Source organism: Monodelphis domestica, chromosome 4 (assembly GCF_027887165.1).
Source record: "Monodelphis domestica isolate mMonDom1 chromosome 4, mMonDom1.pri, whole genome shotgun sequence".
Lineage (NCBI taxonomy): Eukaryota > Metazoa > Chordata > Mammalia > Didelphimorphia > Didelphidae > Monodelphis > Monodelphis domestica.
Genome location: NC_077230.1, coordinates 224,995,023 through 225,020,507, shown reverse-complemented (window position 1 = coordinate 225,020,507; position 25,485 = coordinate 224,995,023). Strand labels below are relative to the sequence as shown.

The window sequence follows — 25,485 nt, the reverse complement described above, 5'->3', positions numbered from 1 at the left end:
GTGGAGAATGCCTCCAGAATACTAGGGTATAGATAGCCCATAGCAGTGACCCTTCAGTACATACATCTTGAATAGACATTGAAGGTAGACAGTGAACTGGGTGCAGTACTGAATAGGAGGAAAAAATGGACTAGCTTGCTTTGGGGGAACTGTTAACTTTTCTGGACCCCAAGTTTTTCCCTGAATCAAAGACCCACTTTTTATTCTCAGTGAGCTTCTAGTGATGCTAGAGGGTTGTACCACAGTCACTAATGAATTAAGGTTGTAGGCTATACAAAGGGAAATGAAAAGGTATATGGTAGGTGCGAATCAGCTTTAGGACGCTACCCATGAAGAAATGTGCAAGAGAAGCAATATAAATGATTTTCATCAACATCAATGTTAATGAAAATCTATAATCAGAAAAGGGATGGACCCATAAGGTAGTGAGAGTGAAGAATAACCATGCAGCACTGAGAGGGCTGAAGGCAGGATCATGGTATGTTAGGTGGAACTCCCTGCAGAATAGTTACAGGAGGACAGGAACGATAGTCACAAAAGATTAAAAGGTGTGGATGGTGGAAATTTGCACTAGAGGGAGTACCTGTATTAAGGAAATCATAGTTTCCTGGAAGTGATGAAGTTTCAAATCATAAGACATTGCAGATAAAAAGATCAAGTCAGCAAAAATTGATCAAGGACTTATTATGGTTGAACCATTGTGCTAAGCTTTGGGAAAACAAAGAAACTGAGACATGGCTCTTTTTCTCGAGGATCATCTAGTCTAATGGGGGAAGAAAACAAGAAAATAATCAAGTGGACACATACAGAATAGATAGTAGGCAATCACAGAGAAGAAGGCATTAAAGGCTAGGAGGCCTGAGAAAGGTTTCCTATAATAGGTGGGATTTGAGCTCTTTGGAAGGAAGTCAAAGAAACTAAAAAGCAGAAGTGAAGGGACAGAGCATTCTTGGTATGGGGGACTGTTAATGCTAGAATATAGACTGTGTAGAGGAAAGCATTGAAGAAGACTGGAAAGGTAGGAAGGGGCTAGATTGTGAAGAGCTTTTAATGCTAAACAAAGGAGTTTATGTGTGATCCTGGAGGTAATAGGGAGCTACTAGAACCCAGTGATTAGGTTAACATTATGTTTAAAAACACACTTTGGCAGTTGAGTAGATGGATTAGGGTGGAGAGAGACTTGAAGGTTGGGAGACCAGGGAGACTAACTGAAGATCATTGTAATAATCCAAGAGAGAGGTGATGAGGGCATGGTTTAGGCTTGTGGTTATGTGAGTGGAGAGAAAGGGCTATAAAATAAGAAATGGTGTGAAGGTAGAAGTGACAAGATTTGGCAATAAATTGGACATGTAGAGTGAATGCAAGAATGGAATTAAGGATAATTCTGCAGTTGTAGTAATGCACAAATCTGAAAGAAGGGATGGCTTGATTATAAGTTCTTTTTGGAGATGTTGAGATTAAGGTGCCTACAGGACATCCAGTTGATGAGGTCAAAAGGCAGGTAGTGATAAGGAGCTACAGCTCAAGAGAGAAATTAGGGTTGGATATACAGATCTGTATAGAGATAATAATAAGTGAAATCATGAGAGTTTATGAGATCACCAGGCAAACTAATATAGATGAGAAAAAGAAAATGTCCAAGTTGGAGCCTTGGGAGATATCTACTGTTAGCTAGAAAGACCTAGAAGAAGCAACAGCAAAGAAGATTGAGAAGGAATAGCTGGACATACAGGAGGCACACTAGGAGAAAGCTATGTCACAGGCACCACGTGAGGAAAGAAAAGCCAGAAAAAGATGATGATCAACTTTGTTGAATGCTGCAGAAAGTTTCAAAAGAATCAAGACTGAAAAAAGGTCCTTAGAAATGGTATTAGGTGATCAGTGATAACTTGAGAAAAGACAGCTTTAGCTGAATGATGAAGTTGACAGTCAGTCTGCAGAAGGGTTAGAAATGAGTGAGAAGAGAAGCAGAAGTAGCTAATGTTTCCCAAGAAGTTTAGCCAAAAAGAGAAAGAAAGATATAGGACAATAACCAGTAGAGATGATACGACTGAGCATCTGTTTTTAAGGATGGAGGAAACACAATCAGCAGAGAAGAAGCTGATAGACAGGGAGAGATTGAAGATGAGCGACTGAGGAAAATAAATATGTGGAAGAAGTTGGGAAGGGATGGGATAAAGGGTGCCTATACAGCGATTGACTGACAAATAGGCAGGCCATCTCTTCTGAAATTAGAGTAAAAAAGGAGATAGGAGGAAAAGATAAGGAAAAGAGGAGGAAGAGGGAAGAAAGGGAGCTATCAAGGTGTCCTTAACTGAGAGAGTAAATGTAATCTTGAGGAAAGAGGAGAAGATTTAGAATAGTCACTGTGGGGAACATAGCAAAATGATTAGCAAGAAAAAGGATATTTGCCTTGTTTCAGTGAAGGCCCAGTTATGATTACAAAACTAATTTGTAGTGAACCCAAACAGAGAGGTTTTGTGATTTTTCTCTACCTCCATTCTGTACTATGTGAATAGAAGCAAAAGGGACAGGTGATGGAAGTAAGCCAGCACCAGAACTTGTCAAAGCATGATAATAATAGCTAGTATAATCAGTAATAGGATAAGATGGCAAGGGATTCGAGAGTAGAGGAAAATATAGAGTTGTGTTGGTTCACCAAAGGATAGAGACAAGTGAGGGATGAGAGGATAGTAGTGCAGGGCTGATGACCTAGGAAAGAACTGAGGGGTGGAAGGATGGATGTCTAAGGAATAGCCATGATGAAGAATAGCTTTAGAAATATAAGACAGAAAGAAAAATCAAATTCATAAAAGAGAAGGATCAAATAAAGGAATTTGTGAATTTGTAAATAATAACTTGTTGACTTGTGGGTCATGGAAAAGTCCAAGATATGGTCATTTCTGGTCAGCATGCAGCTGAGGTGGAGTGGAAGAGCAAGCCATAGAGAATGAATGAATTGAGGTACTGGAAAAATTAGAGTATTTGAATGAATGAGTGTGTGAGTCTAGAGATAGATAGATAGATAGATAGATAGATAGATAGATAGATAGATAGATAGATAGATAGATAGATAGATGGATGGATGATAGATAGATATCCTAGTCTGAAGACAAGAAATGGAGAGGAAAGAAAGACTGAGATCTAGGCACTGAACTCATGGAAGAAGGAAGGAGAATACTTTGGCAGGGGTCAGTAGATAAGAGGCATAAGAATCTGGATTGGGTGATAAGTTTGAATAATGTGAACCTCAAAGGAAGAGAAATGAGAGAAATAAGACTGTCCCTCAAGGAGCTTTACAATATGGCAGGGAATTTAAGATATGTAAACATAACTATAATACAAATTAGAAAACAAAAAGCATTATTAGGGAGAGGTCCAAACAAAGTATTGTGAGAGATTACTAGGAGAAAAATTCATTTCCACATGTGGTGATGGAAGGATTTATGGAAGGGGTTACCATCTAAACGGAATGCTTCCTCTTAGATTCCTTAACTTCCTTCAAGACACAACTCAGATGCTTCCTCCTATATAAAACCTTTCTTGATCCCCAGGAGACATTCCCTCTTCCCCCTCCTTCAAGGACCTATTACTTGTGTGATCATGGATATGCCATTCAAACTCTCTGTAAAACAGGGATAATAACACTTATACCACCTCACTAGATTGTCATGAGGAAATATAGTACTTTGTAAAATGTAGAGAACTATATAAAGGAATCTGCATGACAGCTCTTCAAATATTTGAAGACAGCTATAATTTCCCCTCTAAATCTTCTCTTCTCCAGGCTCTCATCTCCATTTTTTTAAATTATCCTCATAGGACACCTTTAAGTCTCCTAACTACCCCTTTTATCCTCCTGGGAGAGTATGTTAGTGATGGAGAAAATATTAATCATGCAGATTAAACTTTAAAATACACTACACTTTTTGGAAAGTCTATTGTTAAATATTTAACAGTGCATCCTTGATTATAGATGTCTAATTGAGCAGAAGGTTCTATTTGATCAAATAGAACTCAGGGTCTTATTTGATCATATTACACACACACACACTCCAGCTCAAAACCCTTTAATAGATTCCTTAAAGCAAACAATAAATCAAGCCCTGATTTGTAGTTGTTTGCTGTTTCTGAGGTATAAATCTTGCAGTGAGCATTTATTTTCTGTTTGTAATTTACTTGAAAATTTTTGAGATTTGAGTTAGATAAATGCATATAAAATGTTTTGTAAATCGTAAAGTGATATCTATATAAGTGTCAGCTTATTATATAACAGGTCATTTGGCCTCAGCTTGGACATCTCCAGTGATGGGCAACATACTACCTTACAAGGAAATGAACTGCATTTTAATGGCTCTAGTTATTAAAATATTCTTCATTAACAAATCAAAATCTTCCTGCAATTTCTATCAATCTCATCTTATCCTCCAGAACAGTTGGTGGTGGTATTATTTGTCTTTCATTTTTGAAGAGGACTGATGTCATTGCAAAGTGATATCTGTCTTGCATGTGAAGTGGATTTAAGTGAGGCAGTTGCACAAAGTCATCAGCCTCACTCTCTCTTCCATTCATCAAAGTCCAATGGCACGATGAAAGTCATGATGACTGGCAATGACCCAGGGATGCAGTCTTGTAAGACTGTGGCATCTTGGATGTCTGACCAAACTCTAAGCACTCCATGGTACCTGCTTCAACCATCTTCATGACCTATTGGAACAAATTATTCTCCTCCACACATTCCCCTAGGTGAAGTCTTTGAATACTTGGGGTACATATTCTCTGAACTCACTGATGGGATGGAGGCTTATTGGTTACCCCTAAACTAATTTAGATGACTGCCCAGATGGTTTTACTGGGATCTGCAGGGTTTATTTTCTTGGAGTCACAGGTAAGAGCTGAGTAAAAAGTAGCCACCAAAGGTAGATGAACAGTCCTGAAAAAAAGAGCTTGGTATGCCCTCATACCAGAGGAGCTAATCCTCCCTGAACAACCCATAAATTTCCTCTGGAACAGTATAATGCAGAGGAAAGAACAGTGGACTTGGAGGCAGAAGGCATGAGTTAAGAGTTCTGGAGTCTTAGAGTTCTGGAACAGGTAGGCAGTGCAGTGGATAGAACCCTGGACTTAGTGTTGCTGAGCTCAAATCTTGTCTCAGACACTGTAAGATACAGCTAATAATAACTGTTTAACCCTGGACAAGTCATTTAATATTTGTCTACCTCCTTTCCCTCAACTGTAAAGTAGAGATAACATTAACACCTACCTCTCAGGGCTCTTAGGAGGATAAAATAATTGAAAATTGATTAGAAAAGAGCCTCATATATGCACAGTTGTGCTTAATTAATGTTCACTTTCTTCCTTTAAGAACCTACTACTTGTGTGATCATGGATGTGCCATTCAAACTCTCTGTAAAACAGGGATAATAACACTTATACTACCTTACCAGATTGTCGTGAGGAAATATAGTACTTTGTAAACTGTAGAGAACTATATAAAAGATTCTGCATGACAGCTCTTCAAATATTTGAAGACAGCTATAATTTCCCCTCTAAATCTTCTCTTCTCCAGGCTCTCATCTCCATTTTCTTTAATTATCCTCATAGGACACCTTTAATTCTCCTAACTACCCCTTTTATTCTCCTTGGAGAGTACATTAGTTTGTCAATATCCCTGCTTTGGGGGGAGTTTGTGATCTAATAAAGGAGTTAATGTACACCTGGGAAAGACATAAAGACATTTAAAAGAAACAAAGAATTTGGATATAAATGAATCTAAGGTAAACTATGGATAAAATAGAATAAACAACACAGAGTAGAATTAATTTTTGGTTGCTTTTCTTTTCTTTTCTTTCTTTAAAAAAAAAAAAACAACCCTTCCTTCTGTTTCAGTATCATGTCTAAGATAGAAGAGTGGCAAGAGCTAGGCATTCTGGGGGTAACTTGCCCAGAGTCACAGAGCTGAAAAGTGTTTGAACCCAAGGCCATCTGACTTCAGACCTGGAACTCTATCCACTGTGTTATGTAGCTATACTTAGTGATTGCTTTTTGAAGGATCCCAGTTTCCAGTTAAAATTGGAAGAAAGTAAAGACTTTCCTAATTCACTGCCTACCTTCAGAGAAGATGCTCTGGCTATCTTGGTTTAGTCTTTTGTAGAATGGGTATAAATCATTCCCAAGGGTAGAGGCAGGTTTAATAGCTGCTTTGAAAATTATTGGATTCCATGTAGTTGGATGGAGGGAATTTATTGACAGTGCCAAAAACAATTACCCAAAGGAACACTTGGAAAAGAGAACAGTTGTTGGGGTTACAGAATGCCAAAGGGAATGATATTTATAAGTGAAATGGGGCTGCCAGGGATAATAAAATCTTCTGAGAAAGGAGAATTAATGCCAAGACCCCATAGGCTGTTTTCCAGCAAGAAAACATTTTCGATTTAGGCAGAAACTTCCAGGTAGAATTTTAATTTAAGTGGAAGAGAAGAAGGCTAAAGCTCATTCCCTCTGGTAGGTGGTATTAAGGTATCTATCTGGGTGAAAGCAGCCAGATGGATGTAAGCATTGGAGAGGAGGGTGGAAAATGATAAGCCGAAAATGGGAGCTTTATAAGGCAGATCTTGTTAGCTGGGTCTCTGGAAGACAGAAGTGAAAGAGGATGTCATTTTACCCTTTCTTAGCTTTAAAGTGATGCTCCACAAACTACTACAATTGTTCTCAAGGTTCTTTTCATTTGTCAATGCTCTTTCCAGAAGCAGGCCAGGTGAGCTATACAAGCAGCTCATAAGAGTTAAGGATTGAAACCTTTAAATGGATATGAATGAATGAATGAATGAATGAATGAATGAATGAAGCTGTTTGATAACCTTGTCTTTTTGGGGATATCTCTTTCTTTCTTTCTTTCTTTCTTTCTTTCTTTCTTTCTTTCTTTCTTTCTTTCTTTCTTTCTTTCTTTCTTTCTTTCTTTCTTTCTTTCTTTCTTTCTTTCTTTCTTTCTTTCTTTCTTTCTTTCTTCCTTCCTTCCTTCCTTCCTTCCTTCCTTCCTTCCTTCCTTCCTAAGGGTTAGGCAATTGGGGTCAAATGGCTCGGTAGGGTTACACAGCTAGGAAGTATCTGAAGACAGATTCAAGCCTCCTTCCTTTCTTGTCAGCATCCAGGGCCAGGATCCCCTTCGTTGAGAGTTAGATGTAGTTTCCTGCCTTATCTCTGCTGCTGGACCAATTGGCTTTGGAGGAGTTAACTTCTCTGAACCTCATTTTGTGTAAAATGAGGTGGTTAGTCTGGATGATCCCTAAGGATTCTTCCTGCTTGGAAAGTCTATTATTCTAGCAATCAGTCAAGCCAACAAGCATTTATTAATCATTTACCATGTGCCAGACACTGTGCTAAACAACCCCTGGACTAACATCGCCTAGTTCAAAACTGCCTCATTAGCTGAAGTCCTGCTCCCGCCCACACTGTCCTGTGGAACCGGCAGATCACCATGTTGGCTGGTATAAAATCTGCTTCCACTCTCTTTTCCTCCCTCCTTTTTATTGTGTGAGATAAAATACGAGACTCCAGCTTCCAGATGGGCCGTTATTTTCTTGCCATACATAAACAGCAGCTTTCCTTCGGCAAGTTTTCCCACTGAAGCTGATTGATTTTTAAAGAATCTGTATCTATGCCGTCTCTTTCTGTGTCCCCGACTTACACTGCAGTGCTAAATATTCCAGTAGAAGGAGTGAAGGCAACACTGGGAGGTTCCAAGTACCACGGTCTGAGTCCCATTCAGTGAAGGAGAGGGAGAGGGAGAGAGAGGAGAGAAGAGATACAGAGGAAAAGATAAGGGTAGAGACAATTAAAGACAGAAAGGGAGGAGGAGGGGGTGAGAGACCAACAGAGATAAAGAGGGCAGGGACCGAAATAGAGATAGAAGAGCTGGGAGAGGAGGAGAGATAAAGAGAACCAGAAACACGGACATCGGGATGAAAAGAGAGGGAGGAAGGGAGGGAAAGGGGAAACAGCAAGGGGTAGGGAAAGGGAGAAGGAGGTATGGGCTTGAGAGACCCGGAGTGGGAGACACAGAGACTGAGATAGGCAGAGAGGGGAGTTCCGTTTCCTCCCTCCCACCCTCCCGCCCGCCCTGCAGCCGAGCGCGGGTTGCCGCCCAGCCAGTGCAGAGCAGGCTCAGGCAGTGAGGGGTGGGCTGCGTGCCGCTCCGGGTGCCAGTGCCAGGTTGCCCCCTCCTCCCTTCTCCTCCCCGTTCGGTCCCTTCCCCAACCTTCTTTCCGCTCCGCGCCCCCCCCCCCCCACCTCCGGCTTTCAGAGGCAGGAGCCCCGGAGACTCCCCCTTCCCTGGTTTCTGAGCGTGCTCTGTCTTCTCCCCCTCCTCTTCCTCTCCTCCTCCAGATGGGACCGCTTCTCCCTCCCATGCCAGGCTCAGCTGCGGGGATGTTGCGGTGAGCAGTAGCCTGCGGCGGCGGGTGTGGACAGGACACCACCGGTCGGGGGCTCCCGCCGGGACCATCTGACCGCATGAGTTCCTCTCCCAACAGAGCCAGGTAATAACTTCTCAGTACTGCTCTCCCCCTACCTCCTCCCTCTGACCCCACAAGGGACACATCTCTGTGCCCAGCAGGTCCCCGGGGGCAAGGGGTGGGGAGAGGAGAGGGAAAAGAGGGAGTGAGATTCAGCATTAGGTGGTATTGGGTGATCACATCAGTGGGTCTTGGGGGCATGGCAGCTGCAGAGATGATTGCATGGTGGCCTCATCCAAGTTTTCTCCTTACAGCATTAAAGTTAACAAGAGGGCATTGTAAAACTATTAACATGGACTGTTTGTTACCTGGGCTGTGATAGAAGAGACCTGATAGCTGGGTGCCCAGGGAAAGCCAGGGGTGGAAGTAGGCAGCTCCCTCTCTGAATTCTCCGGTCATTTAACCTGGCATCTCTTTGACATATTCTAAAAAAGGAGTGTTGAAGGCAACTTAATGATGATAAGGGACTTAAAATTCACTTCCTCCTTTAGTTTTCTGGCAAAGGTTTGAACTTGAGGGCAAGGTCTTTTCTTTTCCTGGAGAGTCTCTTCTGTCCTTCTAGGCTTCCCCTGATGTGATTATGAAGCCAGAGAACTCTAGGAAGGGCATAAGTACTTGGATGTTCTTGAGTTAGGAAGAAACCTTGCTTTCTCATCCCTTGTTCTTGGCCCAGTGGTACAAAATCTCTTCCCAGATGGTCTTGATTTGAGTTCTTCTCATTGGGGGTTCTCAATGTGAGAAAATCATGAAATAAATTGGTCCAGACACTCACTCCAATGGAAGGAGGGAACTTTAGGGAAAGGGTTATTTGGGGTCACTGAACAGCTAAAACAGATTCCTAACTTTATTGTGTCATGGCCTTCTTTGGCACTCTGGTGTGAAACCTTTAATCCTCTTCTTGGAATAATGTTTTTAAATGCAAAAAAATAACACATAGAATTACAAAGGAAACCAATTATATCGAAACACATTTACCAAAATACTTAAAAAATATATTCACCTACCCCTGGTTAAGAACCCCCAAGCTAAAAGAAAGAACACCTGTAACCATTTTATTGGTTCATGCCTGGAGAAACCTCATGTTTCTGGCAGCCCCTACCTAACAGGGTAGGAAACTCTCCTGGAGAAGATCCAGCACCTCAATGTAATGTCTGAAGAACAAGTTGATTATATGTGCCTGGACCCTGATGTGTCTGGGCTAGATAGAGGTGACTTCCCAATTGGGTGGGTTGTTGCTGAATCTCTCTCTAGTCTGTGCTTGGCAGCAAGGGAGGGATTGCACGCAGTGTGTAGCGTGTACAAACCTTGGCAGGGATCTGGATTTTCCCAAGGAAATAAAAGACTTTGCAAAAAATAAAATGTTTTCATGGCAGCAGCAGATGCAGAACTCCCACCACCTTGGATGAGGACAAAGAAATTTGTGCAGGGGGCTGAGCCATCGCCTCTACCAACTCCCACAAGGGAACATCACCTATGGGAGAGGAACACAAGAGTGGGTGGTGTCTCCAGGGTCCAATGGATGAGAAAGGAACCCTGTTCCTGGGACACCCCTTAGAAGGGTCATGTCAAAAAAGGATCTTTCTGGGAGTGTTAGGGGTCTATCTGATCTCTAGATAAGGTAAAAAAGGTGACTCTGGATATATTTCTCTGCTTCCCCCATACCCTTATCCCATCTTCTGCAGTCTTATTGCCTTCATTTAAAAATTTGCACAAAGAAAGGCAATTCCAATGTACACCGGTCTGTTTTTTGTTTGTTTCACTTAACGAAATTTTAGGAGGCTAGAGGGGTAAAATTAGAGATTCACAAACTCCTTTGTGTCCCATTCACCTTTGTACTCTGAATGAAGTTTCCTGGGATCCATGAAGATGATTTCCATTCTCCCCCGTCCCCTCGCCTGTCCTTGCCTCCCTACCCTTCTTGTTTCTTCCTTTCAAGCTATATCTCAAACACACTGGCTGTTTCTGTCACTGTTACTTTTATGGCCTTGATGAACATCATCTTGGTGCTCTTGGTAATGTTTCAATTAAGGTCATCCTGGCCTTGCTCTTGTCCCATTCCACACTCCTTTTCGATCACCTCTTTGCCCAATTACATTGTAGTGCACCTAGTGGACCTTGTCCTCAGTTTGCACCTTAGGGGAAGGGCTCTGTAGGAAAACTATGTGTTTTAGGTATTGGAGTTTCAGAAAAGCAAAATCGAATTGTCAGCTGATTTTGAATTTCTCTGCCTTTTTCTTCATTCAGAGTGATTTTGATTGGGATATTTGAGTAGATTAATAGTGGATTCCCTAGCTGAAAATGTTGACTGTATCGTGTACCCCAAATTTATAGGAAATCTAGGCTCCCCATGTAGGCCCATGCTCAATCACATTCTATAGTAACAGGCATTAAATATTATTATACATTTAACTAGAGACCACATTGGTCATTGCTACTATCTTCCAGGTCTTGCCCACCGAAGGTAATAATAGTTATTTGCTATCCTTGGAGTTCAGTTTGCTGTTCTCCTCCTACCCAAAGTACCCCCATTATCTACCTCCACTGAAATATTAACAGTCACCAGACCAAGTTCCCATTGTGTGTTTTCAGTGTTCTGCTCCCACACTATGGCATTTCTTGGCGGTGTGTAGTTTTTGACTGTGAGTACCTTTTGGCTGCTACTTCTCATCATTATCATCCCTTTTGGCACTGCAGAATTTTTTCCCATTGGGTTGGTGGCTAGAATCCAATTTTCCTTCCACTGGGAAGCCCCTCATTTTCTAAGCCCTTTCCCTCTTCTTCTCTCTTTTTTCCTTCCCTTTTTCTTGTCTGTGGCATGCCACATCATGGAGCACCTTTAATTTTCTGCTTGAATGTTCAGGTCAGAAGATATGAACTCTATCCTTTGTTTTCTCTACTGAACTAACCCTTTATTTTTGTTCTCAGTGCATGTCACCAAAGAACACTCAAGGTTGTAAGTGCTCTGTGTGAGTGATTAAGATATTCTCATCTTGTCTTGCACCTAGAGGAACTCAGTTTTTGACTGAATGATTGAATGAGTGAACATTTCCTAAAAGAAGCTGATTGGTGGAAGTATTTAAGGCATAGACATCAATGAGTATTATTAAGTATCTATTGTATATCCAGATACCATGCTTAGATATTGGGGATATAGATATGGAAAATGAAAAAATCCTTATGATATGAAGCAAAAGGGGAAAAAGCAGGAAGCCCATCAGTACAGGGTAGCAATATGTAGTAAGATGGGGGCTTGCACAATTTTAGTCCCACTTCAGAGGTGTACTTTAAATTTGATGGATGGAGTGAACAGAATTGCCAAATCTGAATACAAAAAGATTCTACTTTTGACAGCAATGAGGTGGCCACAGCACAGCTTCCAAACATCTCTTTTACTTTCAAGACAATTCAGTTCTGCTATTTATTATTACCTTTGTGACCTTGGATAAGTCACTTTACTTTCTTAGACCTTAATCCAGCTGTAAAATGAGGAGTTTGGACTTGATAAGGGAATAAGCATTTTTAAAGTACCTACCAGGTACTGTGTTAAACACTTTACAAATATTATCACCTTTGATCCTCACAACATCTTGGGAGGTAGGAGCTATTATTCCTATTTTTTAGAATTGAGTAAACTGAGGCAAACAGAGGTTAAATGACTTTGCCAGGCTCACCCACCTAGTAAGTGTTGGAGAACAGATTTAAGGTCCCTTCTAGCTCTCAATCTTATCACTCTGTGCTCTCTAAACAGTGAGAGCAAGAGAAAGGTTTTCTACTTTACTTACAGGGATGCCTGGCCCCATTGGGTCTGTAATTCACTGCAATGCCAACCAGCTCTTCTCTTAGGTACATTGCAAAGCAATAGTGAAACTTATTGGTAAGGCAGAAATTTTAAGTGGTCTAAATTAGAGGAGAAAGATTTTACCTTTTAGTCATAGGGACTGACTGTGATGTGCAGACACAGACATACCTAGCAGCCCACTCAGGGGAGGTTGAAGGAATTGCATGAGACTGGGTTGATTTCACCAACCCTGATCTTTAATGAGTTTAAAACAATCCACGAATTGCTGTGGCCAACTAGGTCACACAGTTGAACCATTCTGAGCCCCTGGCAGGCATGGTGTTGGCTGAGCGCTTCTCGTTCCAGCAGTACCCCCACGGGCAGGGGGAGGGCCTTCCTTTCCATCAGCTGAGCCATGAAGCCTCTGCTAAGAAGGCTAGACTGTAACAAAGTTGATTTGATGGTGGAGCTGTGTTGGAGGCTGGCTCTTGCATGGTGGGAATGACAACTTGGACATTTAGAATTAAAATGGATTTGTCCATAAGGCAGGATTGAACCTCTTTCCCTGAGTAGTCGAGGATCAGGAATGTAAGAAACCCCAAGGTTTTGTTTTGGTGGGGTTTCATTCAGTGGGATAGGACAAAGAGTGTCTTTCTCCTGGCTTCCTTTGTCACTTGGTCGTTGTGTTTCTTACCAACTTGTCTTTGACCTCTGAGCATTTTCAGCATCTGAAAGGAGCATTGGATTTGGAGTGAAAAGACCTAAATTCTGATAGCAGCACTATTATTTTCCAAGCAAACATCTTCAAGTAAGTTACTTTACCCCTGAACCTTAGTTAATAAAAGGAAGGACTTGAACTATGTAATTTCTAAAGTCTTTCCAAGCTCTTAATCTACAATGTTATTATCTTAGTAATAAACATAAAGATTATTATGATAACAATAATAATTATTGACATTTCAATAGGTTAAAAAAAAACCCTTTACCTTCTGTCTCCAAACCAGTGTTGTGTATTAGTTCCAAGGCAGAAGAAGAGCTAGGCAATGGGGGTTAAGTGATTCATAATGTTTTAAATTAGTGGAGAGCTTTGTGAGTTCAAATCTGACTTCATACCCTAAATAGCAGTGTGACCTGGACAAGTCACTTAACTTTATTTGCCTCTGTTTCCTCAGCTGTAAAATGAGCTGGAGAAGGAAATGGCCAACCACTCCAGTATCTTTTCTAAGAAAACTACAAATGGGGTTATGAAGAATCAGACATGACTGACATGACTGAACAATAGCAATTACATATGTTATATCGCTGTATCATTGTAATGATCTGCTAAGGTAGGTTGGACAGGTATTATTACAGATGAAGAGGAAGAGGAAGATCAGTCCTGAGCGATGCTGTGTTGCCTAGGGAGAAACTAGAGAAAGTTGTGCTGTAAGAGAGCTTTAGAAGATGCCAGTAGTCCTCTAATGAAAGGGATTAAGACAAGAAGAGGAGAGAAGGAAGGAGGAGGCAGAGGGAGATGGTAAATGGTAGAATGAAGGAGAGGAAGGGTGGGAGAGGGGAAGAGAGGAAATGAGGAAAGTATAAGGGGGAGAGAGAAAACAGATGGAGGAAGAGGAAGAGGCAACAGCCAAGAGAGGAAAGTCAAAGAAGGGAGAATGAACAGAAGAAGATGGAAAATGAAAACATCACCTTCCCCCCCCCCCCCCCCAGAACCCTCATTCCCTCCCTCCCTTTCTTCCTTGGCAGTGGGAGAGAACAGGGGAGCCAGAGCAGCAGTAGCATGACTATTGTGCTGCTGGAGTGTTCTTAGTAAAGCTCTCCAGCCTTTTCCCCACTGACAGCTTGTTCTATTTTTACATTTTGCAGAACTGAGATTAAACAAATGACCCTGTAATGGTGTCTTCATGAAGATTACATCCAGTACACCCACTCGGCCCATCACGAGGGCGGTTGAATATTTCGCATAATATCCCATTTAATCCAATAAGAAGGCATCCTCAGAGGGATGGTATGCAAATCTAGGCTCTGATAACAGCCTGTAAAGAGCTTCTCTATGGAGGAGAGCAGTCACTTGGAAAGAATTTTGGACATGGAATTAGTAACAGCCAGGTTCTAGTTCTGGCTATGACATTCCCAGATGTGTGATACTAGGGCAAGTTGTTTAATTTTGCAGAGCATCAGTTGTCTCATCTCTAAAATAGAGTTAATAACACTCCTTCCACCTATCTTGTCTGGTTGTTGTGAAGAAAACATTTTCCAGACCTTTAAGTGCTATAGAGATGTGAGCATTGTTACTATTGTTGTGACCGGAGTTTTAGTTTGGACTGGATAGTGGTCGCTTGCTTTCTGCTTTGACTTCTGATCAGGTACCCTTGGAAGGGTTCTGGGATCAGTGGAAGAGGAACTCCAGAAGTGGGTCTCCTTGACTTGGGAGGGGGCTAGGTTTCCAGTGGCCTGGGGCACGAAGAAGCTCCTTTTAGTTGAGCTTGCCTGTGGGAGCCCTGCCTGGAATCTGCATTCAGCCTTCTACTTGATTGTGAGGGTTGCTTTGACACGGTTGGGTGATGTCTACATGTGCTTTGTCAGTGTGACACTAACCGATTGATTATCTACAAAGGATGGTGTACACATTGTGCTTGGTAAGACACAGGTATGGTAGTTTAGAAGTAGTCTTGTTTGGGGCCCAATCAGGTTGAATCTGAATTAATTTAGCAATCCTATGCATACAACTCTTCAACTTAATGAACCAGTTAATAAGACAGGACTGGTTAGGTAGTATTAAAATAGCCAGAACCTCCAAAATGCCAGTCATTCTTATGCAGGTATGTGTTTGCGTTGTGATCAGGTGCTGGTGTGCACGGCTAGTATTGACCATTTTGGCCTTGATTCCACAAGTCAGAGGCTGTCTTTGAGTTTCTGGTCCTGGAAAAAACAATGGAGCAATCTGGGGGCTTTGCTAGCCAACTGGTCCTGCTTCTAGAGACTGGCAACTTTCTACTAAAATATACTGGCCTGCTATCTAAAGAATATTCTCCATAATGACTTTGCAAAGGTAACCATGACTCTGGTGCAGAGAGAAATTTGGAGTATTAATATGGACCATCCGTAAATTTTTTCTTGGATGTTCAAAGGCCTGATGAAATACAGGGTTGGCAATCCATTAAGGGGAAAACAATACAATTAAAAAAAAATGAAATCCAAAATCTAATCAGATGTCTGTATGTGTTTTCTTTTAGCCTTTTCTTTTTCTTTTTTCTGCTTTCTAGTCTAGAGTTCATCTGCCTCAGTGTTGGGAAAGGAAATAAAAACTATGCAACATCCAAATGAGGTGACAAACATTTATTCAGCTCCCAATATATGCTAGGGATTCAAATACAGAAATGAAGCAGTGCCTTTCCTTAAGGAGCTGACATTTTGTCCAGGGAAAATAGTACATCCATAATCTAGAACTTTCCCCACTGTATTCCCTCCTTCAAGCTGACTGTGATTTCACAAGGACAATCCAGCATACCAATGGGTCTATCATAGCCATCTCCTGTGCTTTCTCAATTGTGGTACCTCCCCAGGATTTTTGAAAACTTTTTCAACTTTGCAAATGATAGATAGAAAACTATAGTTTTGAGTAATATCCATTGATTTTTTAAGGTAGTCTTTTTTTCTTGTGTGGCTAGAAAGGCCCATTCAAATTCAGTTTACTTTAACAAGCATTTATTAAATACTGTGTTCAAGGAAGTATGAGAAGTATGATAGAGAAAGAGCTAAGATAAGACAAAGTAACTGCCTTCAGGGAGTTTGCATTTTAATAGAGGGACTATGATATGAATATAGATAAGTAATAAAATAATAGGTAATAGTGGCAGAGGTAACTAGGCTGGCACAGGATGTGCTGGATCTGGAGGTAGGAATACCTGAGTTTGAATCTAGCATCAAACACTTACTATATGATAATAGGCAAATCTTAACCTCCCACCTGCCTCAGTTTGCTTATCTGTAAAATGGGAATAATAATAGCAACTACCTCCAAGGGTTATTGTGAGGAATAAGTGAGATAATATTTATAAAGTGTTCTTACAAACTTTAAAGTGCTACTTAAATGCATTTGTTGTTGTCATTGATACTATTAATGTTGCAAAGGAGAGATTCTCATATGGAGGACTCTAGGAAATTCTGAGGAGGAAGAGAGCACTTTCATCTGAAAAGTTCATGGAAGGCTTAAAAGAGGGGAGTGAACCGTGAAGGAAGAAAAGGATTCTTCAAGGTGGAATTGGGGAGGAGTATGAGGGAAAGATTGTGTATAAGGGGGTGAGAGATAGAAGGAGGTTAAGCTCAGAGAATGAATATTAGTCAAATTTGACTGGATCATGTCATCCATGAAGGGGGGAAGTGTGAAATAAAGTTGGAAAAGTTGGATCCAGCCAGCTAATGGAAAGCTTTAAATGTCAGGTCAGAGAGTTTACATTTTATCTTAGAGGAAGGAAGGAAACAAGCATTTATTAAATGCCTATTATGTTCCACAAACTGTGCTAAGTGCCTTACAAATACCAGAGGCCCATGGAAGTTAAGTAACTTGCCCAGGTTAGTAAGGCTGGGTTTAAACTTGGATCTCCCTGACTCCCAGACCAATCCTTTATCCACTAGGGAGCAAATTTTTGAGCAGGAGCATCCCATGGCAGGATCTGTGAATTATACTGCAATATTTTAAGGATCAATAATTTTTTTAGGCATGGTCAATGACTCTACTAATTTAGACCACAACCCTTCGGTGACTTTCTAGATGATTTTTGATCATCTTGGCTGAAAAACCTACCACTCTGTAGTCAGCCTGCTGATGAACCAGAATTGTGCATTGGGAAGGACAATTTGACAGTCAGTAGAGAGGCTTAAAACTCAAGAGAGAAGAGTCTGATGGCTACCAGTAAGGACTAGGAAGCTAAAGAGAGGATGAAGTCCTGAAGCCTCCAGGAGAACATACCCAGGGGCAAGGTAGATCGGCAGTCTCAAATGCTATAGGCAAGATTAAGATGGATAAAAGCTAGAAAATTCTTTATAGTTTTTGGCAATTAGGAGGATATGAGTAAATAATAACAAGATGGATGGATTTGTGGAACCAGAGGCTCCATAGAGCAAACAGACTTAGGAAAAGTGGAAGAAGAAAAGAAATAGTGAATGTAACCAGAGAGGGACAATCTTCGAATTCAAGAACTTGAAGACTGGACAATTTTAAGTGATGGTAGAGTCTGAGGTAAAAATAGAGAAATGCAATTAGAGGCCATAGAAATTAGGCAGGTTGAGGACTTGGGAGTCAGGGTGTTAGAATGGTCATCTACAGAAATACACATTGAAGTTACCAAGGATTAGGCAGGGGACTGGGGGAGAAAAGAGAGACTGTGAACCATTTGCTGAAAGTATTAAGAAAGGTGTGAGAGTTAACTTGATTTGGGGTAGATGGCTGCAATAAGGATGTGGTCTGGTTGTCATACTTGGATTACTAGAGCTGACAGTGAGAGAAGTTTATGGAATACTTAATTTTATTTGAATTTCACAACAGCCTTTTGATGAAGGCACTATCAGTATTGCAATCCCATTTTATGGATAAGGTCTCAGAAGTTCAATAAAGTTACACTTCAGGGTTATGCACCTAGTGAGTGCCAAAGGCAAAATTTGATCCTGTCCTTTGGGTTTCAGATCTAGCACTTTCTGTCTTTTGGTCTCTGTCTCTGTCTGTCTGTCTGTCTGTCTCTCTCTCTCTCTCTCTGTTTCTTTCTATCCTCTGCATAAACCTTAGAGAAGAAGAGATTTCTGATTAGTAAAACAAAGTTAAGATTTGAAAATAGCCAGAGAAGGGACAAAGGATGTGCTGATTCCTTTTCCTGCCTTGGTTAATCAGGAAGTATAAGAAAAGGCTCAATCAGCCTGGGAGAGAGTACCAAAGGGTGTGGTATCTATGAAAAATCGAGGTTTTAGTTATGGCCAGAAAATGGAAAGCATGTGAGAGGAAGAGACTGAGGATGACCTTTCTTTGTTGAATTCCAATTTTTTGTTTTCCCAGTGGGGTTAGTGCTACTGACTCATTGCATATAGATGATCTATGAATGAAATCAGCCTATCAGAGATGTTTCTTTCAACCTCTGAAATTTGCACTGGCCCAAACCTCATTCCTCTAACTCCCTCTTCTCTCCTAGTCTTTATTTATTCCCTTCATTGACTCCCTCCCTAAGTAGATGAAGAGAAGACAAATATCATCCTTAGGCCAACATACATATATTCTTCAGTAAACAGAGATGACCATAAACATGTTACTAAAAAGGATTAGTAATATAAGAAGAGCTTATAGGACATAAAATTTTGTAAAATACTTTTCTCCCTAACCCTATAGTAAGACACTATATTATTCCCATTTTAGAGCTGAGGAAACCGAGACTCAGAGGTGCTAATGTGACTTACGAGATCATAAGATTTTAGAAATTAAAGATAAGATCTCTGTGTTTATTTCTCCAGTTCAATTGCCTCATTATCATGAATGATGAAACTGCCACTCAGAGAGATAAAGGATTTGAAATGAGGTCTTTTGATTCCTAAACCAGTGCTTTTCCCTTTGTGCCACAGCTGACTTGCCTGTGGTCATATGTCCAGTTAGTGTTAGAACCAGGCCTTGAACCCTAGATCTTTAGACCCCTCTGCAGTTCAGTATCCTTAATATCCTATAAAAAGAGAAATATGTTAAATTTCCTTGAGTCTTTTTGAGTAATTCTTTACGGTCTGGTTTATTTTTCTTAAGGGCCCATTAACTTTATTTTTTTTTTAAGTTCAGACATGTGGGCCACTGGCAATTTTAGGACTAAATTAACCATGTGAATATCTGAAAAGAATTCATTTGAAAGAAAATAGTGAATAAATGGGGCAGTGAAACCACAGCTAAGGTATACAGTCAGTATGCAACTAGTCCTTTAAAAAGGAAGAAGAGTGGCAGCTAGGTAGCATAATAGAGCTGGAGTTTGGAGGAACTGCTTTCAAATCTGGTCTCAGACACTTCCTGGCTGTGTCACTTAATCCCATTTGCCTAGCCTTTGCTACTCTGTCTTAGAGTTGTTACTAAGATAGAAAGTAAGGTCGTTAAAAAAAAAAAGGAATTAGAGACACTCAGAAAAGGCTATATAGTCCAAAAGTATATGACAAGAAAGCATCAGACAGGAGTGGTAAAGAGAATAAGGAACCACAAGGAAGAAAGAAAGAAAGAAAGAAAGAAAGAAAGAAAGAAAGAAAGAAAGAAAGAAAGAAAGAAAGAAAGAAAGAAAGAAAGAAAGAAAGAAAGAAAGAAAGAAAGAAAGAAAGAAAGAAAGAAAGAAAGAAAGAAAGAAAGAAAGAAAGAAAGAAAGAAATGCTCTGGGAGAATGGTGGATTCAGGCAGTCCTGAGGACAAATGGTCTCCACGGTAAATGTTGGTCTCTAGGGTCTCCTAAGTCAAGCCAGAATCTGCAGGGACTAGGTTTAAATGATAGCATTAATGAATATAAGTTCTTGTGGCAAGCAGGATCCATAGGGACCAGGCTCGAACAAAAGTAGGCTGGAATGATAGCACACAGATGGAGCAGCAGAGGAAGATGGCAATGCAAAACCCATGCCTGTCAAAGGACCAATGGAATGCAGTAGAAGAAAAATTGCATATGGTGTCATGGGCCCTTGGTTCCAACTCTGGCTCAGTCTTTCCTTGTGGGAAGTCGGGCAAGTCACTTACCTCATTGGACTTTGGTTTCCTAATTTGAAAAATGAGGGTACCATAGAAGGTCCCTTTTATGTCAAAATCTTTAATCCTTTGAAATGACAGGTTCTTGATGTATTAGTATCATTGGGGAGAGTCATGGTTCTGGTAGGAAATGGACTAAATGATCATTGACATCCCTTCTAGCTCTAAAGATTCTATGATTCTATAATGAATGAACCAAGGGTTCTTGGTTCCTCAAGGTTCTTGAGAACCAGTAAAACTACATATAGCAAGTTAACAAGTCAATAAGCATTTATTATGTGCTAGGCACTCTGCTAAGTACTGTGATTACAAATACAAGTACAAACAAAGATGGGTCCCATCCTTGAGGAGCTTTCATTCTAATGGAGGCTGAATGAAACTGAAAAGTGAGACAGAAGGAAAAGATAATAATTTATGGGGCATGTTAGAGGAAGTCTAGAGTGTCAGAAATGGTGCCTGGAGAGGCAAACATGGATAATCTGGGTACTTTCCTTAAAAAGGAGATTTGGGAGAGTACCTTCCAATCCAAGGAAGGGACTACAAGGGGCAGGAGAACTTCCAGGATGAGAGGGCTTCTGTGGCGTGGTAGAGAAAATCCAGAGAATCAGGAATGGAGTCTGGAGAAGAACATAACAGCCTCCTTATTTGTCCTTCAGCCCAACTGTGTCCCTATGGTTCTTTATTTTCTCCTTGGAGCCTCTCTCCAGACCCATAATTGGTTCGGAATCCCTCCAATATGCTTTGCTTTTCTGGGGCCTATAACCTCAGCTGCCTCTTAGCAGTGTGCTTTGTTTCTTGATCTGACTGTCTTGTCCCCTCCTCCCCAGAGATTGGTTCTTGGGACAGCAGAGAAATTATAGGTCAGTTTTTTTTTTTTTTTATGTGACAGACAGTTCCAGGGTGCCACATTCAAAACAGAGAGCAGAGATGACAAGACCTTTAGGGACTATCCCTCCGGTTTCAAGGATTAATACCCTTTAGAGGACCCAGAATGAATACTGGGCTGTTTAAAGGTTCTCACCTACCTGGCTATTACCATTCCCTCGATTCCTGCACAGCCAGGAAGAAGCTAATATTCTGATTATTGTTGGTGAATTGCATGCCTGAGTAGCCTGTCTTTTGCCTGAGAAGGCACTAAGCCAGGTAAATAATACTGAGTTGGTAGCTTTATTTAGCAGCTACCCAACACGAACTCTGAATGATTTATTTTGTCTTTGTCAGGAAGGAAAGGTTTGTGGGAGCTTTGGGGCTGCTTTTCCAGAGCATTTGGCTAGCTATAAAGTGACAAGACACTGATACCATTGCATTGATAGGACATGATTCAAAAAACAATTTTCTCCATTCTTCTTCTCTCTCCCTACGTTCTTAACATGTCTAATATCTTAGAGTATCATGTCTCTGTCGATGTATTATAGCTGGTTTTACAAAGTGCTGCTTAATCTGAATAGGACTAGCCTAATTTATTTGGAGTCCTGAACCTACTGGCCAGCTTGTATTGTTGCATTTAGACAGGTACTTTCTGCAGTTTGGGGAGAGGACCTTGTGGGAAGAAGGAACAATGACTGGTATGAATCAGCTGTAAGGAGAGAAAGGAGGTTAGACAAGTATTCTTATGATCATCCTCTCAATCTGTGCTACAGTTTGAATGAGATAATGTATTAGAATCAATGATTTTCAGAGCAATAATGCAATAACCATAGCTCAAACTCTCTCTCTCTCTCTCTCTCTCTCTCTCTCTCTCTCTCTCTCTCTCTCTCTCTCTCTCTCTCTCCCTTTCTTTAAAGGGAATATCTTATCCCTCCACTGCCAGTATGAATGAGAAAAGAAGGCATAAGCATTTATATATTAGAACCTACTATGTACCAGGCACTGCACTAAGCACTTTACAAATATAATCTCATTTGATCTTCGCAATAACTCTGCAATTTCTTATCCCTATGTTGCAGTTGGGGAAACAGAGAAAATTAGAGGTTAGCGAAGAGTCTGAAACTGGTTTTAAAGTCAGATCTTCCTGACTCCAGGCTTAATGCTTCCAGAATTGTTTCCACTTTTGGACTATTTCTATCATCCAGTCATACAGCATCCCTCTTGGTCTTGAGGGATCCAGAAAACTCAGTAGAGAGAGAAAAGGTAACTTCAGAAAAGTGTATATCAGAGGTCAAGTGGTCTGTTCAGGTCCACTTAGGTTTGGGGTTGTGTGTGTTGACATCTCAGCTCTATATAACCATCAAAGTGATTTTCCTAAAGCACAAGTCTGTCTAACCATGTTACTCTCTTACTCATAAACTTCAGTGATTCCTTATTGCCTCTAAGATTAAATATAGATTACTCTGTTTGGTATTTAAAGCTCTCCTACCCTGCCTGCCTTCTCATATATTCTCCACTTCATACTCTGTGTTCCAGCTATGTTGGCCTTCCTTATGCATGAGACCCCCACCTCCATGCCTTGGCACAATTGGTTCATCCCTGGGATTCTCTTCCTCCTCACCTCCATCTCTTGGAATGACTGATTTCCTTCGTGGTTTAGCTTAAGCAGCATATTCTGCACGAGACGTTCACTAATCCCTCTCACAACTACTAGTACCTTCTGCTTCAAGGCAAAAGACTTTGTATCTCAGTTAAGTAGTTAAGTATCTCTCTGTCTCTGTCTCTGTCTCTGTCTCTGTCTCTGTCTCTGTCTCTGTCTCTCTCTGTCTCTCTGTCTCTGTCTCTGTCTCTCTCTCTCCGTCTCTCTCTGTTTCTCTCTATCTGTCTGTCTGTCTGTCTGCTGGCCTGTTTGCCTGTCTGTCTCTATCTATCTCCATCTGGTTTGTCTTTCTGTCTATCTATCTGTCTGTCTATCTCTTTCTATCTAATCTGTCTGTCTGCCAGCCTGTTTGACTGTCTGTCTGTCTCTGTCTGTCTATCTATCTATCTATCTATCTATCTATCTATCTATCTATCTATCTATCGCTCTTTATTTGCCCCTCTTTATATATCTATCTGTCTGTCTGTATTTCTGTCTGTCTGCCAGCCTGTTTGACTGTCTGTCTGTCACTATCTATCCCTCTTTATCTCTCTCTCTCTCTCTCTCTCTCTGATTATTTATAGGGCAGCTAGGTGGCTCAATGGATAGAGCCCAGAACCCAGAGGTCCTGTATTTAAATGTGACCTCAGAAACTGCCTAGCTGTGTGGCTCTGGGCAAATCACTTAACCTCAATTACCTTAATCCTTTTATTTATTTAGTATTGATTCTAGGACAGAAGGTGTGTGTATGTATATATATATATATATACATATATATAAACATTGTTTTCTTTTTCTGTTACTATTTTAAAAATTATTTTATATAGCATAATATATAACTATAATATATATGATTTGTTACAAACATGTAATAGATTATAATAAATATGCTTATCAAGGGGAACAAATTCTTACATTAGTTATGTCCAAAACTTTGTCTTATTTTTTTCCATCCCCCCTTCCAGCCCTACTCCTTCCCAAGAAGACAGGTGTGATGATATAGGTTGTATATATATTATCATCTAACACATATTTTCTTTAACATTCTTTTTTATTAATTATTTTTAAATTAATTAATTAATTTAGCCAATTTAAAACATTATTCCTTGGTTACAAGAATCATATTATTTCCCTCCCTCCCCTTCCCCCACCCTTCCCATAGCTGTTGCACAATTTCACTGGGAATTACATCTAACACATATTTTCTTGTTGGTTGTACTGTGGAACAAGACACATTGCTTAACCTAGAGAAAAATTCATGAAGAAAATAAAATGAATATGGTATGTTTCAATGTTCACTCAGACGTCAGTTCTTTCTATGGCAGTAGATAGCCTTTTTCATCATGAGTTCCTTAAGTTGTTCTGGATCCTGGCCTTGTTAATAATAGTTAATCATTCATAGTTGATCATCATACATTATTGTTGTTATTGTGTACAATATTCTCCTGGTTCTGCACATTTCACTTTGCATCATTTCAGATAAGTTTTTCCAGGTTGTTGTTTTTGTGTGTGTGTGATCACCTTGTTTGTCATTTCTTATGGCATAATAGAATTCCATACAATCATAGACCACAGCTTGTTTATAACTTTTTTCTTTTGAAATTGAGTTCCAAATTCTTTCCTTCCCTTTCATATTCTCCCCTCCATACTGAGAAGACAAGTGATATAAGTGATATGTCAGTCAGACAAGTGAAATCATATAAAATATATTTCCATATTAGCCATATTGCCAAAAAAATAAAGTGAGAAAATTATACTTCAATTTGAGCTTGGAGTTCATCAGTTCTCTCTCTGGAGGTGGACAGAATTTTTCATCATGATTCCCTTGGAAATGTCTTGGATCACTGTATTGATCAGAGTGTCCAAGTCTTTCAGAGTTGGCCATTATTACAGCATTGCTGTTACTGTGCACATTGTTCTCCTGGTTCTTCTCACTTCACTTTGCATCAGTTGCTATGATACTACACTTCTTGGAAACCATCCCCCTTGTTGTTTCTTACAGTACTCCAACACAATCATATGCTACAACTTGTTCAGTCATTCCCCAAGTGATGAACATACCACCGATTAACAAATATTTATCAAGCACATTCTATATGCTAGACACTATGCTAACTACTAGAGATACATAGAAAAAAAACCAACCCCAAAAAGAAAACCACTGCTGTCAAAGAGCATAATATTCTAACGGGGAGACAACATGTAAATAACTAGGTAGGTACATACAGAGTGGATGGAAGGAGAAGGCACTAGCAGTCAAGGGGACTGAGAAAGACCTCTGGAATAGGTGGGATTTGAATGGAATCATAAAGGAAGCCTGGAGAAGCCATCTTTTTTAATGTGTTTTGTAGAAACCTGTGTATGGGCATATTATCTTCATTAGTAGAGCTGGACCTATTTTTGTTTCTTAATTCCTAACACAGCATAATTCCTGACATAATAATAATCATCATTTGGTGGCTGATTCATTTTTACCCATTTGGGATGCTAGAGATAGCTTTACCTTAAAGCAGGGGAATAGAATAGATGACTCTCAAAATCTTTCCCCATTCTCCTTGAGATGAATATCTTTGCAGTTAATGAAATGGAGTCCGGTATGCCTTGGAGAGGATCACATATGGACCAATCCTTTGCCCTGTAGTTACCATGGAGACCAAGAAGGGCAAATACCACAGAGAGAGTTAGGTTTGATGAGAAGGCCAGCATGTTACCTCAATAGATATCATAGATTTAGGCTGGAAGGGCCCTGACAATTTATTTAGTCCAGTTTATTTAGTCTTGTGTAGATGAAAACTCAGGTTAAATTACTTGCTCAATGCTGCAAAGATAGTATGTAATAGAGTCTAGATTTGAACCCAGATCCTTTGCCTGTAAATCCTATATTCTTTCAATTTCCCTACACATGTCCAGCTTTTGAGTATAATATAGATCATCCTCAGATCCCTAC

The 25,485-nt window shown here is 40.4% G+C and overlaps 1 protein-coding gene and 1 long non-coding RNA gene across 7 annotated transcripts in view; one reads left to right on the top strand and one right to left on the bottom strand.

The window, feature by feature from the left end:
• Positions 1–7,741: 7,741 nt before the first annotated feature.
• Positions 7,742–25,485, top strand: part of GRAMD1B (GRAM domain containing 1B) — a 352,537-nt gene continuing 334,793 nt past the window's right edge. The window contains exons 1-2 of one of the 6 annotated variants that reach the window (XM_056794185.1): positions 7,742–7,824; positions 8,386–8,537. Coding sequence is in view for 2 of the 6 variants with exons in the window: in XM_056794187.1 (XP_056650165.1) it covers positions 8,512–8,537 (26 nt within the window). In the remaining 4 variants the exon portion in view is untranslated. Of the gene's footprint in view, positions 7,825–7,973; positions 8,538–13,080; positions 13,100–25,485 lie in introns of those variants that run through there. The other 5 variants (XM_056794187.1, XM_016433779.2, XM_056794188.1 and 2 more) reach the window with 5 other exon arrangements.
• Positions 12,527–25,177, bottom strand: LOC107652412 (uncharacterized). The gene is made up of 2 exons (XR_001630076.2): positions 25,042–25,177; positions 12,527–13,019 (listed from the first exon to the last, which is right to left on the bottom strand). It is a non-coding gene; the product is annotated as an uncharacterized LOC107652412 (long non-coding RNA).